The 17,934-nt window shown below is 38.9% G+C and overlaps 1 protein-coding gene across 1 annotated transcript in view; it reads right to left on the bottom strand.

Annotated features, from left to right (window-relative positions):
- Positions 1 to 17,934, bottom strand: part of SYNE1 (spectrin repeat containing nuclear envelope protein 1) — a 444,597-nt gene that overhangs the window by 81,086 nt on the left and 345,577 nt on the right. Inside the window, exons 109-118 of the mRNA XM_040965176.1 lie at positions 15,584 to 15,715; positions 14,918 to 15,114; positions 13,777 to 13,909; positions 13,247 to 13,429; positions 11,764 to 11,913; positions 11,100 to 11,276; positions 10,515 to 10,670; positions 4,324 to 4,479; positions 2,665 to 2,835; positions 96 to 229 (exon numbers count right to left, since the gene is read on the bottom strand). Of these exons, the coding sequence (XP_040821110.1) occupies positions 96 to 229; positions 2,665 to 2,835; positions 4,324 to 4,479; positions 10,515 to 10,670; positions 11,100 to 11,276; positions 11,764 to 11,913; positions 13,247 to 13,429; positions 13,777 to 13,909; positions 14,918 to 15,114; positions 15,584 to 15,715 (1,589 nt within the window). The remainder of the gene's footprint in view (positions 1 to 95; positions 230 to 2,664; positions 2,836 to 4,323; positions 4,480 to 10,514; positions 10,671 to 11,099; positions 11,277 to 11,763; positions 11,914 to 13,246; positions 13,430 to 13,776; positions 13,910 to 14,917; positions 15,115 to 15,583; positions 15,716 to 17,934) is intronic.

Consider the following 17,934-nt stretch of genomic DNA (forward strand, 5'->3'; position numbering starts at 1 on the left):
TATACAGCTCAACTGTATACAGAAACTTTTAACAACAATATCCTTTATAGTCAAATTGGGATATGAATAATGCACAAAGTTTGTGTATGTCATACCTCATGTTGACTTCTTTCAGTGTGTTAGTGAGAGTTTCTGTCACAGGTGGGTGGCACTCTTTTAATAGTTGATTGGTGACAGAGCCAAATTTCTGTAAGCTCATTTCCTGCTTTTCCAAATCATCATGGAGACTCTGTTCAAAGAAAAAGTCCCACAGATGACATGATATGATTTAAATTACAAGAACAAGATGAATGATTTCTAGGCTTATGTGCACGCACAACTTTGTCCTATTGATTTATAAGCTTTTCTTACGTCATTGCTTCCCTTCTGATCTTGTTCTTACAGCTGTGAGAATTCTGAGTCATTTAACCTTCTATAGCAGCATCTGGGATTGTGCTGGAGAACTACACAGAGCATCCTTTCCTTCATCTTCTAAAGAGCTTCGCTAGTGCCCAATGCTCTACCTGACACCGTGCTTCTCCATGAAGGACGGACTCAAACCCCAGGTCTCTGCATTCCTGCTTTTAACAAACCTAGAATGGTTCCACTTACAAACTGTTAAGAGTCTAAGAACTCATAACTTTGATTATCTGTAGGTTCTGTCTCTAGGTTTTCTTCCTGAGAATGTGTTGGCTTTGAAAATTTCAATTTTGAACTGAAAAATTACTGTATAAAATTATAAGACACATGGGACTGCTGTTGTGCTGTAACAGGTAGGTTAAGTCATCACCTGTGACACCCACATCCCAAGTGGATGCAGGTTTGTGTTACAGTATCACTACTGCCAAACCAGCTCCCTGGTAATGCACCTGAGCAATGGAAAACGGCTCCAGTCCCTGAGCCCTGCACTCATGTGGGAGACCCAGGTGAAACTCCTGGCTCCTGACGCTAATATGCCCAGCCCTAGCTATCCTGGCCATGGGGGGAGTAACCCACTAGATAAAAGCTTTGTTCTTTCTCTCTTTCTCCCCTTCTTTCCCTCCCTGCTCCTCACACCTCTGTCTTTCTCTCCATCTCTAACTCTACCTTTCAAACAGACACACACATCTTTTTTTAAAAATTACAGAACAAAACGTAATATATATATATGTGTCTATATTTGAGATTATTAAATCAAGCTAACATCACCTCACGTGATTATCAATTTTTTTTTCCAAAATGCCAAACTATAAAAGTAGAAAGTACAAGGGAAGGGAATATGTAGGTTTGAGTGTATATAGTTTGAAGGAGACTGCAAGAGTAAGCCTTGTGGACCTGTTGCACAGGATTGTTACCACAATGAATAATAATGAATTGTCTATTTCAAAACTGCTTTCTGCAAATAGTTTTATTGGACTGACTTAGAGTTTTCTTCCAAGGGTTGGAGAGGTATCGAGAACTAAAAGAAAGATGTTATTTTAGAAATATTTCTGTGATAAATTCCCACGGATGATAAAGGGTACAAAAAGCTAGTGTTGTTTCACAACCATAACTGATTATTCTCAACTCCAAATAGTCAAAGACCTTTAAACTTGTTCTCTTTAAGACAGCATTCACAGATAATAACACCACAAAATGTTACATTTTTAAAAATATGTTTCACTTTCTCAAAGTTATCCTATACATTTAAATGAAGCATTCCCAAAATAAGTTGTAATAATCGTTGGTATCTAAACTACCTCTTTGAGCATTAAATAAATCATGTGTACACAGTCAATTCCTCTCCCCTCCTGCCCTAGCCAGAAAAAGTGGACCTCATAGGAACATTGACTAACAAGGTCAGCCACGTATGTACTAGGATTGCCAAGCCAGGAGGTGGGCTAGATGTAACAAGAGCACATGCTGGGCTCCACTGGCATCCCAGTCCTCAGCAGCCCGCTCCTGCATCCCAAAGTTGGCATGATGAAGCCAAAGAGATACAGCAGCAACAGGCAAGCATGACCTAGGACCAGGGATGTAGGCAGTGAGGGCTGCAGCCGGCTGGAGGGCAGTAACCTGACATTGAGGACAGGACAACAATGAAAACAAACATCATGGCTTTCATTCTAGACAGGCTCAATGAGAATGGACACATGGAAACACAGGCAAGAAATTACTTGTCAACACTGATGGTGTCAGTACATCAGATAGGCTAGTGATACTGGACAAAATGAAAAGGAAATGACTCACTGGCCTCAACATTTATCACTTCTATTATTTTTCTCTTTGTTTTCCTCAAAATCCCCTAGAATGTGTGGAGATGCAAGAAAAATAAAAACAGAAAGGGAAGACACAAAAGGCAGTGACAATGGATCAAGGAGATTAATTTAGGTAAAAAATACACCTACATGGGTATTTATAACACAAAAACATCAGCTACATATTTTCAGGCTAAAACGGATTTTGGTACACATGAGAAAATTTAAAGAGCAATGAAGCAGATAAAATTAGTTTTAAGACTTACGAACCTTGAGGAAGGGATAAGGAAAATCCTAGGGCCTACGGAACTGTATCATACAATAATAATAATAATAGATTAAAAAGATTTGCAAACCAATAAATATAAGCAATGTAAAGTACACATTCCAGTAAGATGCTTCCAGCTGCAAACTTTCCACTGTTCCCAAATGCAAATGACCGTAAGGCAGTGTTGCATTCATTCCTTACCTGGAGATTGTCCACCTGAACCTGCACAGCTTCCAAGGATCCAGTCAGCAGGCGAAATCGGGACAGGGAGTATCTGGCCTCCATGAGGTAACTGTTGATCTCTTCAAAGGCCTTGTTGTGATGGTCCCACCGATCAAGCACTGACTTCAACAGTATCTTTAACTGCCCAACCTTTCAAAAAAGATAAGCACGTCTTGGCATTACAGAAAATTTAAGATGAATACCTTTTCAATTGGTAGAAAGACACATGAGCAGGTAAGAAATTCAACAGGGCTTATGGTAAAGACACTAAAAGAAAAAAAAAAATGAGAGATAATAGGTTGCAACTCAGAAATGCATGCCTTTAACACCAGCAGACACTCCGTCTAAATGGAAATGTAATAAAGATGTGACCGGCAAGTGTGTACATTTGAGGGAGATTGTTTTGACTACAACAGCTTTGAGAAACACATAAAATAGATGTTTGGTACCTCACTTCCTTGTCTTTATAACCTTATGTGTTAGGTATATTCATTATCCCCATTTTAAGAAGCGTGAATAAGACTCAAGATCACAGCTGAAATCTGAGAGCTGTGAGTTTAAGCCCAGATAGTTCCCATCTTAATGTGCATCAGAAAAGCTCTGAATTTTGTGTACACCACATAGAAAGAAATCTACTTCAGGCATTCTGGATATGACCACTGATCACCTACTGAGCCATTTGCCCAGAATGTGGGAAAGGGATCATGTCATCAATTTTCATTTCCTTTTTTTGGGGGGTGGGGGAGGGCTTTTGTTCTCAGAATAAAAGAAACCTATAAACTATCTATTGAGTCAAAGAGAAAAGCAATGCTTTCTCATTTCTAGGACGATGCCTAAAGCTACAGAAAGCTGCAAAACAGACACAAAAACAGAGAAGATTAACAGTTTAAAAAACAAATGGAGTCTGAAAGCCCTTCCTGAGATGAATCAAAGACTTGGAGGAGAGGGAGGGGCTCTGCGAGTAACTGGGAGAGGGTGTTCCAGCAGGATGGGACACACACCTGCTGCGTTCAAGCACAGGGAAGACCAGCGTGGCAAAGGCCTCAGCTACCTGCTTACAGCCACAGAAGAGGACCCAGAGAGGGGACACCAGATGACCAGCAGGCTTTGGCCTCCTTCTGAGCAAGAAAGTGTGAGCAGGAGCTTGGGATGCTCTGTCCTCCATTTAGTCCTCCCCTTTTGGCCAGACTCTCTGGGAGGCCCCAGAAACAATGAGGACAGATATACCCACTTATCCTAGCTGTTAGCAGGATGGCTTCAAAGAGGTGTCAATCTATTCTGGAAGCACGGCTGGCATGGAGTGCGAGAGGTTTATGCACTATGCAAGGAGAGAGGTCAGCCCCAAGGGAATGCAGAGAGAGAAGGACGCAAGGTGGGGACAGACACTGGGGAACTATGTATGCCTTGTAAGGATCCAAGGCAGTAGGACTGAACAGAATTAAGTGTAAAGCTTATAATAATGGATATTATAGGAAACATCACACGTTATATTACTTTTTATTAACAATGGCACAAATGAAGTTGACTCTTAGTACAAAGGGATTAGGTATAGAGTTGATAAATATTCACTTTGGGAAAATGCAAACCCAGAGTGTGCGCAAGCACAGGTAAATGGTGTTAGAGACAGCTCAACATTACCATGTGGTCTAAGTTGGCCCAGGTTTGCCTGAGTTCTTGCAGTGTGCTCACAACGGTGCTGGACGCTTCCTTTTCCTTGTTCTCAATCAAAGCAAGTCCACTCTGCTGCACTTTCTCTACTTCCTTTTCTTTTGCTTTAATCAAATCTTCCAGATCCTGAAAGATTAAAAACAAAGTCACTTTATATTGATCTTTTATGGAATTCAGATTGAATGATGATAGTTCCCACCTTACAAATTATGCATTAATCTAAAAAGATTATAATTCCCCATAGCAATACTTCTTTCTACATTGAAAGACTAAAATAAATAAATAAGTCCTATTATCCACTAGGGAATTAGCATAACTCTTTCAAAAAAAGTCACTTTGGTTTTGTACAAAACAGTACTATATAAGCTTTTTAAAAGGAGACATGATGGAAAGAGCACACATAGGAAACTATAATTTAACTTCTATTTTTACATTTCATACATGTTCATATTCAAAATACACAGCCCAACCCACAGGAGAAACATGACACAGTGGTATTAGACGGTTCAATATCTGAAATTCAGTAATATTTTTGCTACTATAAATCTGTGTTCTTTGGGAAACAGAAATTTCCATGGGGTCTCAGGTTTTTCCAGACAGGAAGTTGGAACATTGAAAAGAAGGTATTTTCTGTTTCTAAAATGCTCTGGTTCTATATGATTCTAAAAGATTTTAGACTGTTTTCATAAATCAAATCTTCATTTTCTGTGTGACGTGTAAAAATGACTATCCAAATGAAATGCTTAAGGAAGTAAAATGAAAGGAGAGAGAAAATGGCAGAGTGGCTCAACATGTTAAGCCTCCACCTGCAAGTCACCTGGTATCCCATATGGACACAGTTCACGTCCTGGTTGCTCCATTTCTAATCCTGCTCTCTGCTTATGGCATGAGAAAGCAGCAGAGGATGGCCCAAGTCCTTTGGAGCCTGCACTCACTTGCAAAAGCTCCTGGCTTTGGATCAGCTCTTCTCTGGCTGCTGCGGCCGTTTGGGGAGTGAACCAGTTGGGATGCCTTTCTCTTTTTCTCTATATAAATCTCCCTTTCAAATTAAAAAATAGTAATGATGAATCTTTTTAAAAATCCCAGGAGGAAGAAATCTGCAGCTCACAGAAAGACACATGTAATAATTCTAATGTATTTTAATGGCCCTTAAAAATGTGTTCAGTGAAGCAGCCTGAGGTGGTTATCAACATTTCGCAGATAAACAAATGGGACATCATATTATCAGACAAGAGAAAGCTCTGGGGAGGATTAGAATACAAGTCATTAAACCACTGACTCCCAGCCCAACAATGGAGGCGACTCAGTTGAACAGGAAACTCTAGAAGGATTGTAAGTCACATCTTAGTGGGTTATGAAGAGCTAACTATTGAGGCATGCATACATTCCCATACTCAGAAATATATCTCTGAAATGAAAAATAGATTTATAGGCCCTGGAGGGTAGAAACGGAAAAATTCCAATATATTTTCTAAGTCTAGATAGTGGTTCAGCTTTGTAGAAAGACTTTGACCCTTGTGAGGGTCTCTTTTAGATAAAAATATATATATATATATATATTGGGACCAAATAAAATTGTAGATAAAATGTTAATGAGGAGCCTAGGGCCTCGTATACTAACTCAGAATTCATGCTGCTTATCATTTTGGCCCCACATTTTTATTTGTGTGAGGTTCAACCTTTTAATCTGTTTCAACCTCAATTCTATAACAGGGATAATATCTTTCTCCTTACAACAGAAACAAATATATGTGAACTATGTAGGACATTATTATGGTTAGTCATGTGATAATTTGCTAACCGTCAGTTCAGATGTATTGATTTTTCTCTGCTGAATTATCATGAAGCTATTTTTGTCTTGATATATGAATTGGAAATTCAAGAATTTGGATGTGTCAAGATAATTTTATTTAATAAACTTCTTTTACTTCTATATTAAAAGTATTAAGATTTTGATAGCTTTGGTCATTACCACAAAGTAAAGATAATGATTATTGGGGAAATAAGCCATTTAAAGGGATTATTTAAATAGTATAGAAAATTAAGTTCATTTCACTACTTAATGATCTTTCTATCCATTGCTATAGAGAATAATTATATATTCTAATCCTAGCATAATAAGCAAGCACATTATTTTGTTAATATTTGCAATTTTCAATAATAACTTTGAAACCCTTGCCTGAAGCAAGGATGCTGTGGTAATTATATCAGGAAGAAACAAGCTCCTACACTGTCAGATATGTATACAAGTTCCTTTTGCATTTTCTGCAACACTGATCAACCAGCACATTACATCTTCTGAAATGTGTGCTAGGATTCTAAAATTCAACCCCTACAAATTAATTTTATCCCTCTGTGCTCATACATGCAAAAGAGAATGCATCATCTATTGTTTATAAACATGTGCAAAAGAAAATACCCACGTATGTACTTGGCACAAGAGCCAAGTCCTGGAATCAAACAGCATTGGAACCTCTATTTTGCACAGCAGAGAGATATTTTTTTCTTTCTGACAATACTTAAAAGATGATTTTGTTCCTGATCAATGAAAGGTCAAATCTAACAATTTTGTTACAATAAGCCTTTTTTCACTTGGGTTAACTCATACATATCAGTGTTTCTGTTGGCTTAAATCAATAAATCACTTCTAAAAGACTGGAAAAATATTCAAGGGTTTTAAAAACAAAATGGAGCTTGAATCCAGTCACTGATTTAAGCATGCTGGCTTGAATTTCACACTTTGGTCCAAAGGAACAATTTCTCAAAACTGACAATAAATTTTATCAAGGCTTGTGCTACTGCCAAACAGAACATGCCAGTTAGGCCACTGTGATTTATGTGCTATCATGTCCTCAAATAACTGCGTGGGCTACTTTCATCATGCTTTCTGCTTCACAGAAATGACGTCTCATTTGAAATCACAATTGGCATTGGTTTGGAATCCTCTAAACCGTAGTCTAGGCTTTCCCTCCTGACGTTGTCTGACCTGACCCTCCGAGAGGCTGAAACGCAGATCCTGAACGTTGTAAAAGTTGGGCAAACTTCTGCTTTTTTGTAGATGGCAATGTTTCTCTGTTAAAGACACCCAGACAGACAGAAAATGGAAAACGACAGAAAAAAAAGTGCTTTGAGGAAAAGAAAAAAAACTATTAAGAAATGAAGAAACTGGAGGACTTGAAAAGAAGAGGGGGGAAGTTGACAGGGTATTTCAGTCATCCAGAGCTGAAGTTCATGAGAGCAACAAAAGAAGGGAATTTAACCTACTTAATGGTAAACCCTTCCAAGTATATCTAAACACAAGCATAAATGTGTTTTAAAACCATTGAATGGACCAGCACAATGGCTGAACTGGCTAACCCTTTACCTTCCATGCACAGGCATCTCATATGGGTACAGGTTCCTGTCCCAGCTGTGCCACATGCCAACCAGTTCCCTGCCTATGTCCCGGGAAAGCAGCAGAAGATAGCCCAAAGCCTTGGGACTCTGCATTCATATGGGAGACCTGGGAAAAACTCCTGGCTCCTGGCTAAGGATCTGCTCAACTCTGGCTATTGCAGCCATTTGGAGAGTGAACCAGTGGATGAGAAGATCTTTCTACTTCTCTTTCTTACTGTAAATCTAACTTTCTGATAAAGTAAATATTAAAAAAATAATTTTAGTCACATGTTTATTTGAAAGGGGAGAGGAAATGCTTGTATGTACTGGGCACTCCAGAAATGTCCAGATCAGTGAGATTGATCCAAGCCAAAGCAGGGAACTAGGAGCTAAATGTGGACCTCCCATGTGACATCAGAGCCCCAGGTATCTAAACCATCACCACCGTGTCTGAGGGTCTGCAACACTAGGGAGCTGGAGTTGGAATTTGAAGATGAGATCAAAACCTAGTATTCTTCTATGTAACATGACTGTCTCAACCCATAGACACCTGCCCCTAACAGAATAACTGAAGAATTCAACAAAAGGTATGTATTTAATTCTTAAACGTGTCATCTTGAAATTCTGATAGAGTGGACACTAGACTTTATTTTCTGAAGTGGAAATACAACTGGTACCTGGAAAACTGGAAATATAATGAGACTAGCTGACATGTGTTTCTGTCTGTCCTTCAATATTTCACACATTCATCTTATGATGCACGATTCCCCCAAATTATTATTAACACAAGCTTTTTGCTGTTGTACTTTTCTCGAACATTTTTATATGGTCTCAAAATTGTCATCCATGAGTTGGCGTTGTGACACAGCCAGTCAAGCTGCCACTTGTGACACCAGCGTCCCATACATGAGCACCAGTTTGAATCAGGAGTTCCTCCGCACCCAAACTAAGTTCCTGCTATTGTACCTAGGAAAGCAGTGGAAGATGACTCAAGTTCTGGGATCCCTGCTGCATAGGGAGCCAGTGAGCGAGGTCCTGGCCCTTGGCTTCAGCCAGCCTCAGCCCTGGAGGTTGCAGGCATTTGGAAACTGAACAGGTGGATGGAAAAATCTGACTCTCTCATTTGACCTTCCATTTTACCTCTACCTCTCTCTATGCAGGTATCACTCTGCATAGATGAATAAATGAATGAATGAAGGAATCAAGTAAATTGATAAATATTTTTAAAAATGTATTCAATTAGCTAAGGAACCCAACTCCAGGGGCCTGGGGCTCGTCTTCCATATCTAGACCAAGAAGCTTTAACAGGGTAAAGGGCAGACTCTTCACATGTGTCCCAGATAGTAAAAGTGTTGATTGGAAGGGACACCATGACCTAAGCCATGGGTTTGTTTGCGTTTCTTTGTTTATTTGCTTTCAGTCTAGATTTTCAAAAAATAGGATGCAGAGAAGTGACTTGTCTGGACATCAGTGTGTATTTGACCATTCAACTCTTCTTTGAGAAACACAGCAAGTGAATACATAACTAGTCTTTGCCAGAGTGCAATTAGTGAATTCGCCTAAGGCATCTTTTACAACATAAACCATAATAGCTTACATTTCTTTTGTATAATCAAGAATATGTGAATAGTGATGACTTGTTCCTAAGTCACTGAGAAACATTTGAACTACAAGTGCATACTCCAAACTTTCTATCGTCAGCGCTAACAAGGGGAGACAGGCAAGCTTTGCGTGTGCAGCCAAGTGACAGAACAGAGGTCACCTGACAAGAACAAGCAGTAGGTAATCTCTTCCAAGTTAAGCTGTCACTTGTGACACCTACATCCAGGTTTCTGCTATGGAGTTCTGGCCCCGCTTTAAATCCATCTTCCTGCTAACGCTCCCACGAGGATGCAACAATGGCTCCAAAAGATGAGTTCCTGCTAGCTATGATGAAAACTGAATAGGGTTTCTGACTCTTAAGCCTCAGTCTAGTATAGCTTCGGAGTGGTATGGCATTTTTGGAGTGAACGAGCAGACAAAAAAATCTCTCTATCCTCAAGTCTCTGTCTCCATCTCTCTCCAGCAATGACTTCACTTTTTAAGGTAGAGAGGAATTCAGTTAGACCTCAAGTTCTTATTTCCATGTACACGAGACTCAGCATGGAGAAAAAAGCAATTAAGTCACATCTAACAGGGGTGCACAGGCAAGTCCCAAACATGGAGACAGTCTAGCTTCACCAAAAATTTACATAACTGAAAAAAAAATTAAAGGGCCTTAAGAACTCTAAACAAGCAAAAGTGGAATGTGGAAACTGTTCTCATTCATAATTTAAAAATCCATTGCAAATATATTTTAGAAACAGAAAATATTATTACATATTGAGTTTAAAATGTCATGAAATTATAGTTAAAGATTTTGTGATGATAATGCTATGGTTGTTTTAGAAAATACGTTTTCTAAGTTGTGCACTGCCATATGAACAAATACAGTGATACAATATCTGGGATTTGTCTTGAACTCTCTATAAACAGAGAATTCAGGCAAATATACTTAACATACTGATAATTGTATTAATGCTAATAATTATAGGATTCATAGCATGTCTTTCCACTTACGAGTGTAAAATTTTTTAGTTTCAAAAACATATAAACTTTGTTAGAAAATTCTATATATTCAGGAAATTAGAGAAATCTGCTAACAACTCCATCTACTTACAATATAGCTAACTCAATCCTTGAGCCTAAAAATAGTTAGTACACTTGTGAAACTGTACAATGCTGCACACAACCACCGGACAAATTACCTGACAGTCTTTCAGTGAGTTCTGTACTGAAGCATGATCCCCAACTCGATGCTGCTCTTTCAGCCTCTTTTCTTGGGTTTCAAACCAAATTTGTAGACACTGTATATTATTCTCATATTCTGACCAAGATTCCAATAAACCTTCCAACAGCTGTATCTGAACAAAGATAGCAAATGAAATTTGCAATTTTAATATTAAAGTCAAATCAAGGACAGGCTAATTATTCAAGCCATTGGTTTCTCCAAACTAAGAATTCCTAAAGTTGGGTCTATCATTTTAAAAATGTGGTAAAATGTGAATTAATTCATACACCTGGTAAACAAGAAAATATTAATGGGAAACAAAGGTAAAGGAATTAAGAGGCATCATTTATATTGGAAACATCACTACATCAATAAAGAAGAGAAGAACATGCAAATTAATAGGACTAAGCATAGTATAGAGTAATGCACTCTCTAACAGTACTGGCAGAGAAATTCTGGTGTCTAGTCTAGAAATATTACTGTGGAAATAAGTTTAGGATGTGGAATATGCTGTCTGGCAGCATTTATGCATAAACGGGGTAGCCGCAGCTCTCGGGCTTACCTTCTCACTTACTAGACCCTGCAATATTTGCCAACTTTTATTCATCGCTCCCAGTTGCTCTGCAAAATCAGTTTTATCACTCCGCTTACTTTCCACATCCTGAGTGCTGATCTGCAGCACAGACTGGTTCACAAAATCAACTGTCAACTGCTTACAGTTAATGTCAATCTTAAAGCCCTAAAAAAGAAAGAGAGGTGCATGCAAATGTCTTGGTATTTTCCCAGGAGTTGAAACATCTTAAATAATCTTAAGATCAACAACACTTATTCACACACTCCATTGCTTTCACACTTTCACATTACACAGTTGTCTGCACATGTTCGTGTAATCACATGGAGATATATAAGACATGCAGATACTAAGTAGAAGATGTAGAATTGGACAACTCACACAACCCCCCCACTGTAAAATATTTATATTACAGTCTTTATTTTTATCATTCTTTTAAAGAAATAATGTTTTCAAAATGATCCTTAACACTGCAGAACTTGGCTATGTCTGTATTTGTTGCTTTGGTTTGTTTGTTTGTTTTTGGTTTAGAATGCCTTTGTGGGCATCATTTATGGAACACAGAGGCCTGATTTCCTAATTTGAGTTTCTGAGTCCTACTGAGATAAAGCAGTCTAAAAAAAATGGGGAAAACATCGAAGGTTCTAGAAATTACCTTGTATTTCTGAAGATATTCATGAATTGCCTTGTAACCTATACAATTTTTTATTTCTTCTTCATCTTTTTGAATCACATTTTCCATGAGAGAAATCCAACTCATTACTTCAGAGATGGCATGACGGGATGGCAGCTTGTCCATCTGGAGCTGTCCAAGTTAGAGGCAAAACACATCACAAGTGTCAGAATCCAGATTTCTGTTCACTTCAAAACCCTAAATTAGTTCCTGTGAAGGGACTCAGGGATAGCACTTGTTAATGGCAGGCTCAGATCTTAACTCCATTAGAGGCTTGAAATTAAAACTCAAGCACTTGATATCCAATACTATAAACACTGTATAAACACTTATTAATTAATCAAAACACCAGCAAGAAGAAAATATCATTCTTACTTTACAGCCTGTTTTATGAGCTTTAAGAAAAATTTAAACTTAAACTACAAAACACTGCTAAGCAGATGTATTTTATTGATTTTCTTGTAAAATTCTCTATTATGACTCAAGAATGTTAAAAGAAAAAGGAAAAATACTACATTGGGTAAGCTATCATTTTCTAGCATTTTTGGCACTCTAATAGTTATTCCTAAGGGCATAGCCAATTTTCTAAGCCTTTAAAATATACTTAGAATTTTGAATCTTGGTATAGCACTCCTTTGTGCATATACTTAAAACGTTTTAGAGAGGGAAAAGCAATCATTGAAAATATTTAGATGGAATTCCTCCTTTATGGCGCTGAAATACATTTAGACAGACACTGAATTGTTTCTGCCCTTGCAGAATAGATCATTGCTGATTCAGAGAAATAAGGCATATAATTAAGCACAGCTCTCACAGCCAGTAATGCCAAGCCAGGTATAAGCTAAAGATCGAAGGTTCTGGAAACTCAGGTGACTGGTAGATATTCCAGAACACAAGGAGAATTCTCATGTTTTACATCATGACTGATGGTGGTTTTACACATTTATAGCACCGAATGACTCTAAAGCTCTCTTTCGTATAGATACATTTGGTGCTGTTTACACAATGATGAAATCATGCAAAGACCCATTACGCGGGATGTCTATTTTGCACAATAACTTACAATCATTTAATGCCATTTGCTCTCTTTCACTTGAGATAAATCTTTTACATGTATTATTATCCATCATCAAGACCCATGTCCTTTTTTTCACATTTTCATCCATTAGAAGACAAAGTCTCAAAAATATCAGCTAGACTTCAATATTCTCTCTCACGTGCACACGCACGCTGTTAAACACACACACACACACATGTTTAAGAAGCCTTTGGATGACATACAATCTGAGCAGGGCTTTGTAAATAGTTCATATGTTTTATAGGTAATGAAATAGAAGAAAGACAAAAACCGTATCTCTGGGACAAAGCTGATGTAAATATGTGAGCAAAAACTGGTTAACGTGGTTCTCCACTTAACATAGCTTAAATCAATGAGTCTAAAGTAGGCCAATCCTGATTTTTCTACCTGATGGAGCTTTTCTTGTACAGCTGGGATGTTTGTCAACAGCTCAGTCCACTGGCTGTCAATGTGAGACAGCTCAGAGCGCAGCGCTGCTGTGTCCGCCTTCTTTAACCGAAGCAGTTGATTTCCGGTGCTCAGCACAGAAGACTTCAGGGAAGCTTTGGCATCCACTTCTTTAGAAAATTCCTAAGAGAAACAGCAGAGCCTTCATTGGGTTTAACAGTGAATGAGACAACTGTGTCTGGACTGGTGTTGGGCACTCAAGAGAAACACAGAAGAACCATGTCTCAACGTCAAATAGAAGTCAATTGAGGAATGACTACTTAAAAACTATATTAAACAGAGAATGTTGAGTCCTTGAGCCTTATTATTTTGCAGAATTGGGCACATGTCCTTAATCTGGATATCAGCATTACTTTACAAAGTACTAAGACTTTAATAGCTGATTTCCTTCATACTGTGTATGAATCAGCCCTTATCCATATGCTTTAAACAATGAGACTGAATCAGATGGTTGAGATTCTTACACTTACCAGGAAAGAATTGAGATGATCTCGGACCATCTCCAGTTCCTGAGGGATAGTTACAGACTGCTGAGTCCAGAACGCTAGCTTGTCTCTTGCTAACTGCAACCAGCGACTCAGATCTGCAGATTCCCGTTGATAACTGCAAGCATATTAATGAGTTTGGTAAACAAATAATCCCGAGCTTTTTCTTGGCCACCATATGTTGTTTTCCAACTAGATACAGTAGACTTAGAAAAGAAGTACACTTGATTGCTATTCTAACATTTTCCTAACATCTATGCCTTATCAAGGCAGTCCCCTGGGTTTCAGGTTTCCCATGTCTGAATTAACGAAACGGTATCTTGGGCCCGGCGCCATGGCCTAGCTGCTAAAATCCTCACCTTGAATGTGCCAGGATCCCATATGGGCACCAGTTCTAATCCCGTCAGCTCCACTTCCCATCCAGCTGCCTGCTTGTGGCCTGGGAAAGCAGTCGAGGACGGCCCAAAGCTTTGGGAACCTGCACCCATGTGGGATACCCTGAAGAAGTTCCTGGATCCTGGCTTTGGATCGGCATAGCATCGGCCGTTGCGGTCACTTGGGACAGATCTTCGGACAGAAGATCTTCCTGTCTGTCTCTCCTCCTCTCTGTATATCTCACTTTCCAATAAATAAATAAATCTTTTTTTTAAAAAAAAAAAGGGTATCTTTACTCCCATTCACATGGATACTACTTAGAAGATACTAAATAATGATTAGCAAAAGTTCTTTTCAATGAAGTTAATCTACAAAAAGGATTTCATCACATAGTAAGTAACCCTTGGCTACTTCCCAATGCACCCCAAGAAACTTGTCTAATTCCCATTCCTCTTCTTTGTCTTCTTCCAAAGGTTTCCTTCCTCCAACCCCCATCCCAGCAATAGTCACCATGTGATGGAGGAGGACAGCCTAAAATCAAAGTACATTATCTGCATGTGTCTACTCATTTACTTTTAACAATGGCTTTATGACTAGACAAGAATATAACTAGTGAATTTCTAGTTCATCTTTTTCGTATCTGGTAATGAGCTTCTAGATGTTTCATGTTTTCCAAGCCTGACTCCTACTAGCATTATGAATGTTCAGCAGATCTTAGATAAAAATATGCAAACCAGTCATCACATGTTACCTGGTCCAGTGTTTTAGTATGGTTTCCAGTCTGTGAAGCTCCTTGGATAGTTTGTTGGTATTATTTAACCAGCGCTCTCCGAGTTGATTCAGCTGGCTTTCCAGATCAGAGCAGCTAATGGATATCAGAAGTCGTTTCCCCTCGTCTAATACTTGATATAATTTGGGCTGGTGTTCGTTAAGGCTTGATTTTAAGTGCTAAAACAATTGAGGATCTCTGGTTATAAGTTGGTAGAGAACTTCATTTAAGAATTACATTTTTTTATGATGCTTACAATGTTCATTATTACTCTATGGTTTAAACATAAACATTTTGTACCTAAGTAGCATTAAAAACTCCTAGAAATATTACGTTTATCCATATTTAGTTATAGACTGTCATTTCTTGGTAGTAACTTTAGATGCTTTTAAAACTGTCACGAATAGTAGGACAACAGTATAAACTACAGAAAATGTTTAGTAGAGCCTGAATTTTCTCCAAGAACATTGTTTAATGTAGATTTTCATTTTTCTATTATTATCAGCTTTCAACAATATGAATAACTTGAATGGAAACTAAAAGTACTTAACAGCTCATTTGACTACAAGTTTAAATTCTTCTAGCAAGGGGGAAATTTTCAATGGAAATACAGGGACATGCTTCTCCAAGGTGTCCCTGAACACAGACCTGGTAGAGCATGATGCGGTCCTGGAGCCTGTCTTCTCTCTCCTCCGCCAGACTCACACTCGGAAGGCTGCTCTCCACCACCTCCAGCTGTTTGCTGAGTGTCTGCTGTTCTGCCTCCAGATGTGACCATGTCTAGCAACACAACATCGTCTATGAGCTAGAAATCCTCAAGAAGGCAAAAGAATGCAATTGATATGTTCTCTTTCAAGTCAGGGGAGTTTGTGTTGGACTTGTCTGAGGAAGCAAAAGACGGCTCTAAAGAAATGCATCAGCGAGTACCTCTTGAAAGCATCACGAATGGGCACTGGTGTCTGCAACTGGTGAGCTATGTGACCACTGGAAAGTTATTTAACCTCTCTGATCCTCATCTACCAGACATTAAAATGGAGACCATAATCACTGGCTTCTTCCTAATGAGGGCTATGCTAAACAATGTGCCACAGACCTGGCCACTTGTATGTACAGCTTCATTTTTTTTTTAATCACAATAAGAATTCCAGTGGGATGATCTGCCTTTCTTATAGCAAGTGAATGAAACATTACATCAGCACATAAAAATTTTAAATACACCTTTTACCAAGTCAATACATAGGATAGATATTTTCATAAGGGTATAAAATACCATATCACTGACTCCTAAACACAGATAAGTCACATTTTATATTACACAAAATTGGGGGGGGGGGAACTTGTAGAAAGTTAACATATTTTCCAAATAATTTAAGAAAGATTCAGAAGTTTTTCAATATGTGTATGTACATTTGACTATGTAGCTGGAATGCAAAAAGGGAATAGCACGGAAACCTATGCTTGGTTTCCAACATGTTTACTAGTTATGGTCAGGCACTGTTGGAGGCCTGCAGATCAAACAAAGTAAGAAAAACTCCTGATTTAATGAAGCTTGCATTCTAGTGAAAGTATATACAAAATACAAAATAATAGCACAACCAAAACTAAAAGTAAAATCGATGGGTCTGAAAAATTACTACACCCAATTTGTCAGGCAAGCCTCACTCACAGACACAAAGTCAAGGCCATGAAACCAGACAGAGCAGTGTGATTACGGACTCTGCTGCCAATTTACCATGTACGTTAGCAGATATTGCTTGCAGACTCGTCCTCAGAAAAGACAGATTCACACAGTGTCTCCAAGATTATAACAAACATGGAATGCCTATCCTGACATATAGTGCCAAATAGTAACCATGCTCACAAAGATTTCAAATATTAGAAAGAAATTTCGCTCCAAACACTATTACATGGGAGAATTTTATAACTGGAATTAACTGGAATTCTAGAGTTGCTCTAGTCATTGATAATGTTGGACCCAGAGATAAATATTTGGCAAGTATAAATACAAGTTATAGTACTTCAATGCTGATGCAGCGGTGTATCATGCTAAGCCTATACTTGTGGTGCTGGGGACTGGTCCCAGCTGCTCCACTTCCAATCCAGCTCCCTACTTATGGTCTGGGGAGGCAGCAGAGGCTAGCCTAAGTCCATGAGCCTCTGTATCCACATGGGGTGGGGGGAGCCCTGAAGGAACTCTTGGCTCCTGGCTTTGGAGCAGCCCAGTTCTGGCCATTGCAGGGCAGTGAGTCAGTGGATAGAAACATCTTTCTGCGACTCTCCTTTTCTCTTGGCAACTTTGCCTTTCCAATAAAAAAAAAAAAAAAACCTTTAAAGATGTTCATAGATAATGGAGCTAAAAGATACTCATTTTGGAACAAAAAAAAAATGAAATTCATGTATATAAAGTTTTCAAAAATCCCAGAACCTGTGCATGCAGAAACTCTAAAAATCTTCCCTCCGAAACAACGGTAATTGCATTTCTCATGAAGCTTTGAAATCCCCTCACATAATCATGAGGAAGAGAAGAAGTGAGACAGACAATCCTGAAAGCTTTCACAGGAAAGGGGAGGCTGGGAAAGCAGGAGCAAGTGAGGTCAAGGAGCTGGTCCCGAGAACAGGAAGATCTGTCCTAGGACTGCAGTTCCCGCGGATCTGCAGTTGACCAGTCAGTCACCGCTGGGCACCAGCTGCGTGACCAAGGGCATACGTTTGTGTTAAAGTTGAACTCTGCTCCCAGTGTGTCCAACTCTAGAGCAGTGGCCTGCAAACTTATCTCGCTATAGTCTAAGTCACAAATAGTTTCAGCTTTGGCTCTACTACTAACATCTGTCCCTGCATTGTGAAAACAGTCCTAAATAACACTCAAGTAGCTTCAACTTTGTACCACCTGGTGCAGCTTGGGTTGTAGACTATTTCCCTGTCTTCTAGCATACAGAACACCACCCCCTTCTTGGGGAGGCCTTGTCATGCTGTATTTCTTTACTCTCTGTTGCCCCACT

This window comes from Ochotona curzoniae, unplaced genomic scaffold (assembly GCF_017591425.1).
Source record: "Ochotona curzoniae isolate NIBS_2020 unplaced genomic scaffold, NIBS_Ocur_1.0 scaffold_3890, whole genome shotgun sequence".
In the NCBI taxonomy this organism is placed as follows: domain Eukaryota; kingdom Metazoa; phylum Chordata; class Mammalia; order Lagomorpha; family Ochotonidae; genus Ochotona; species Ochotona curzoniae.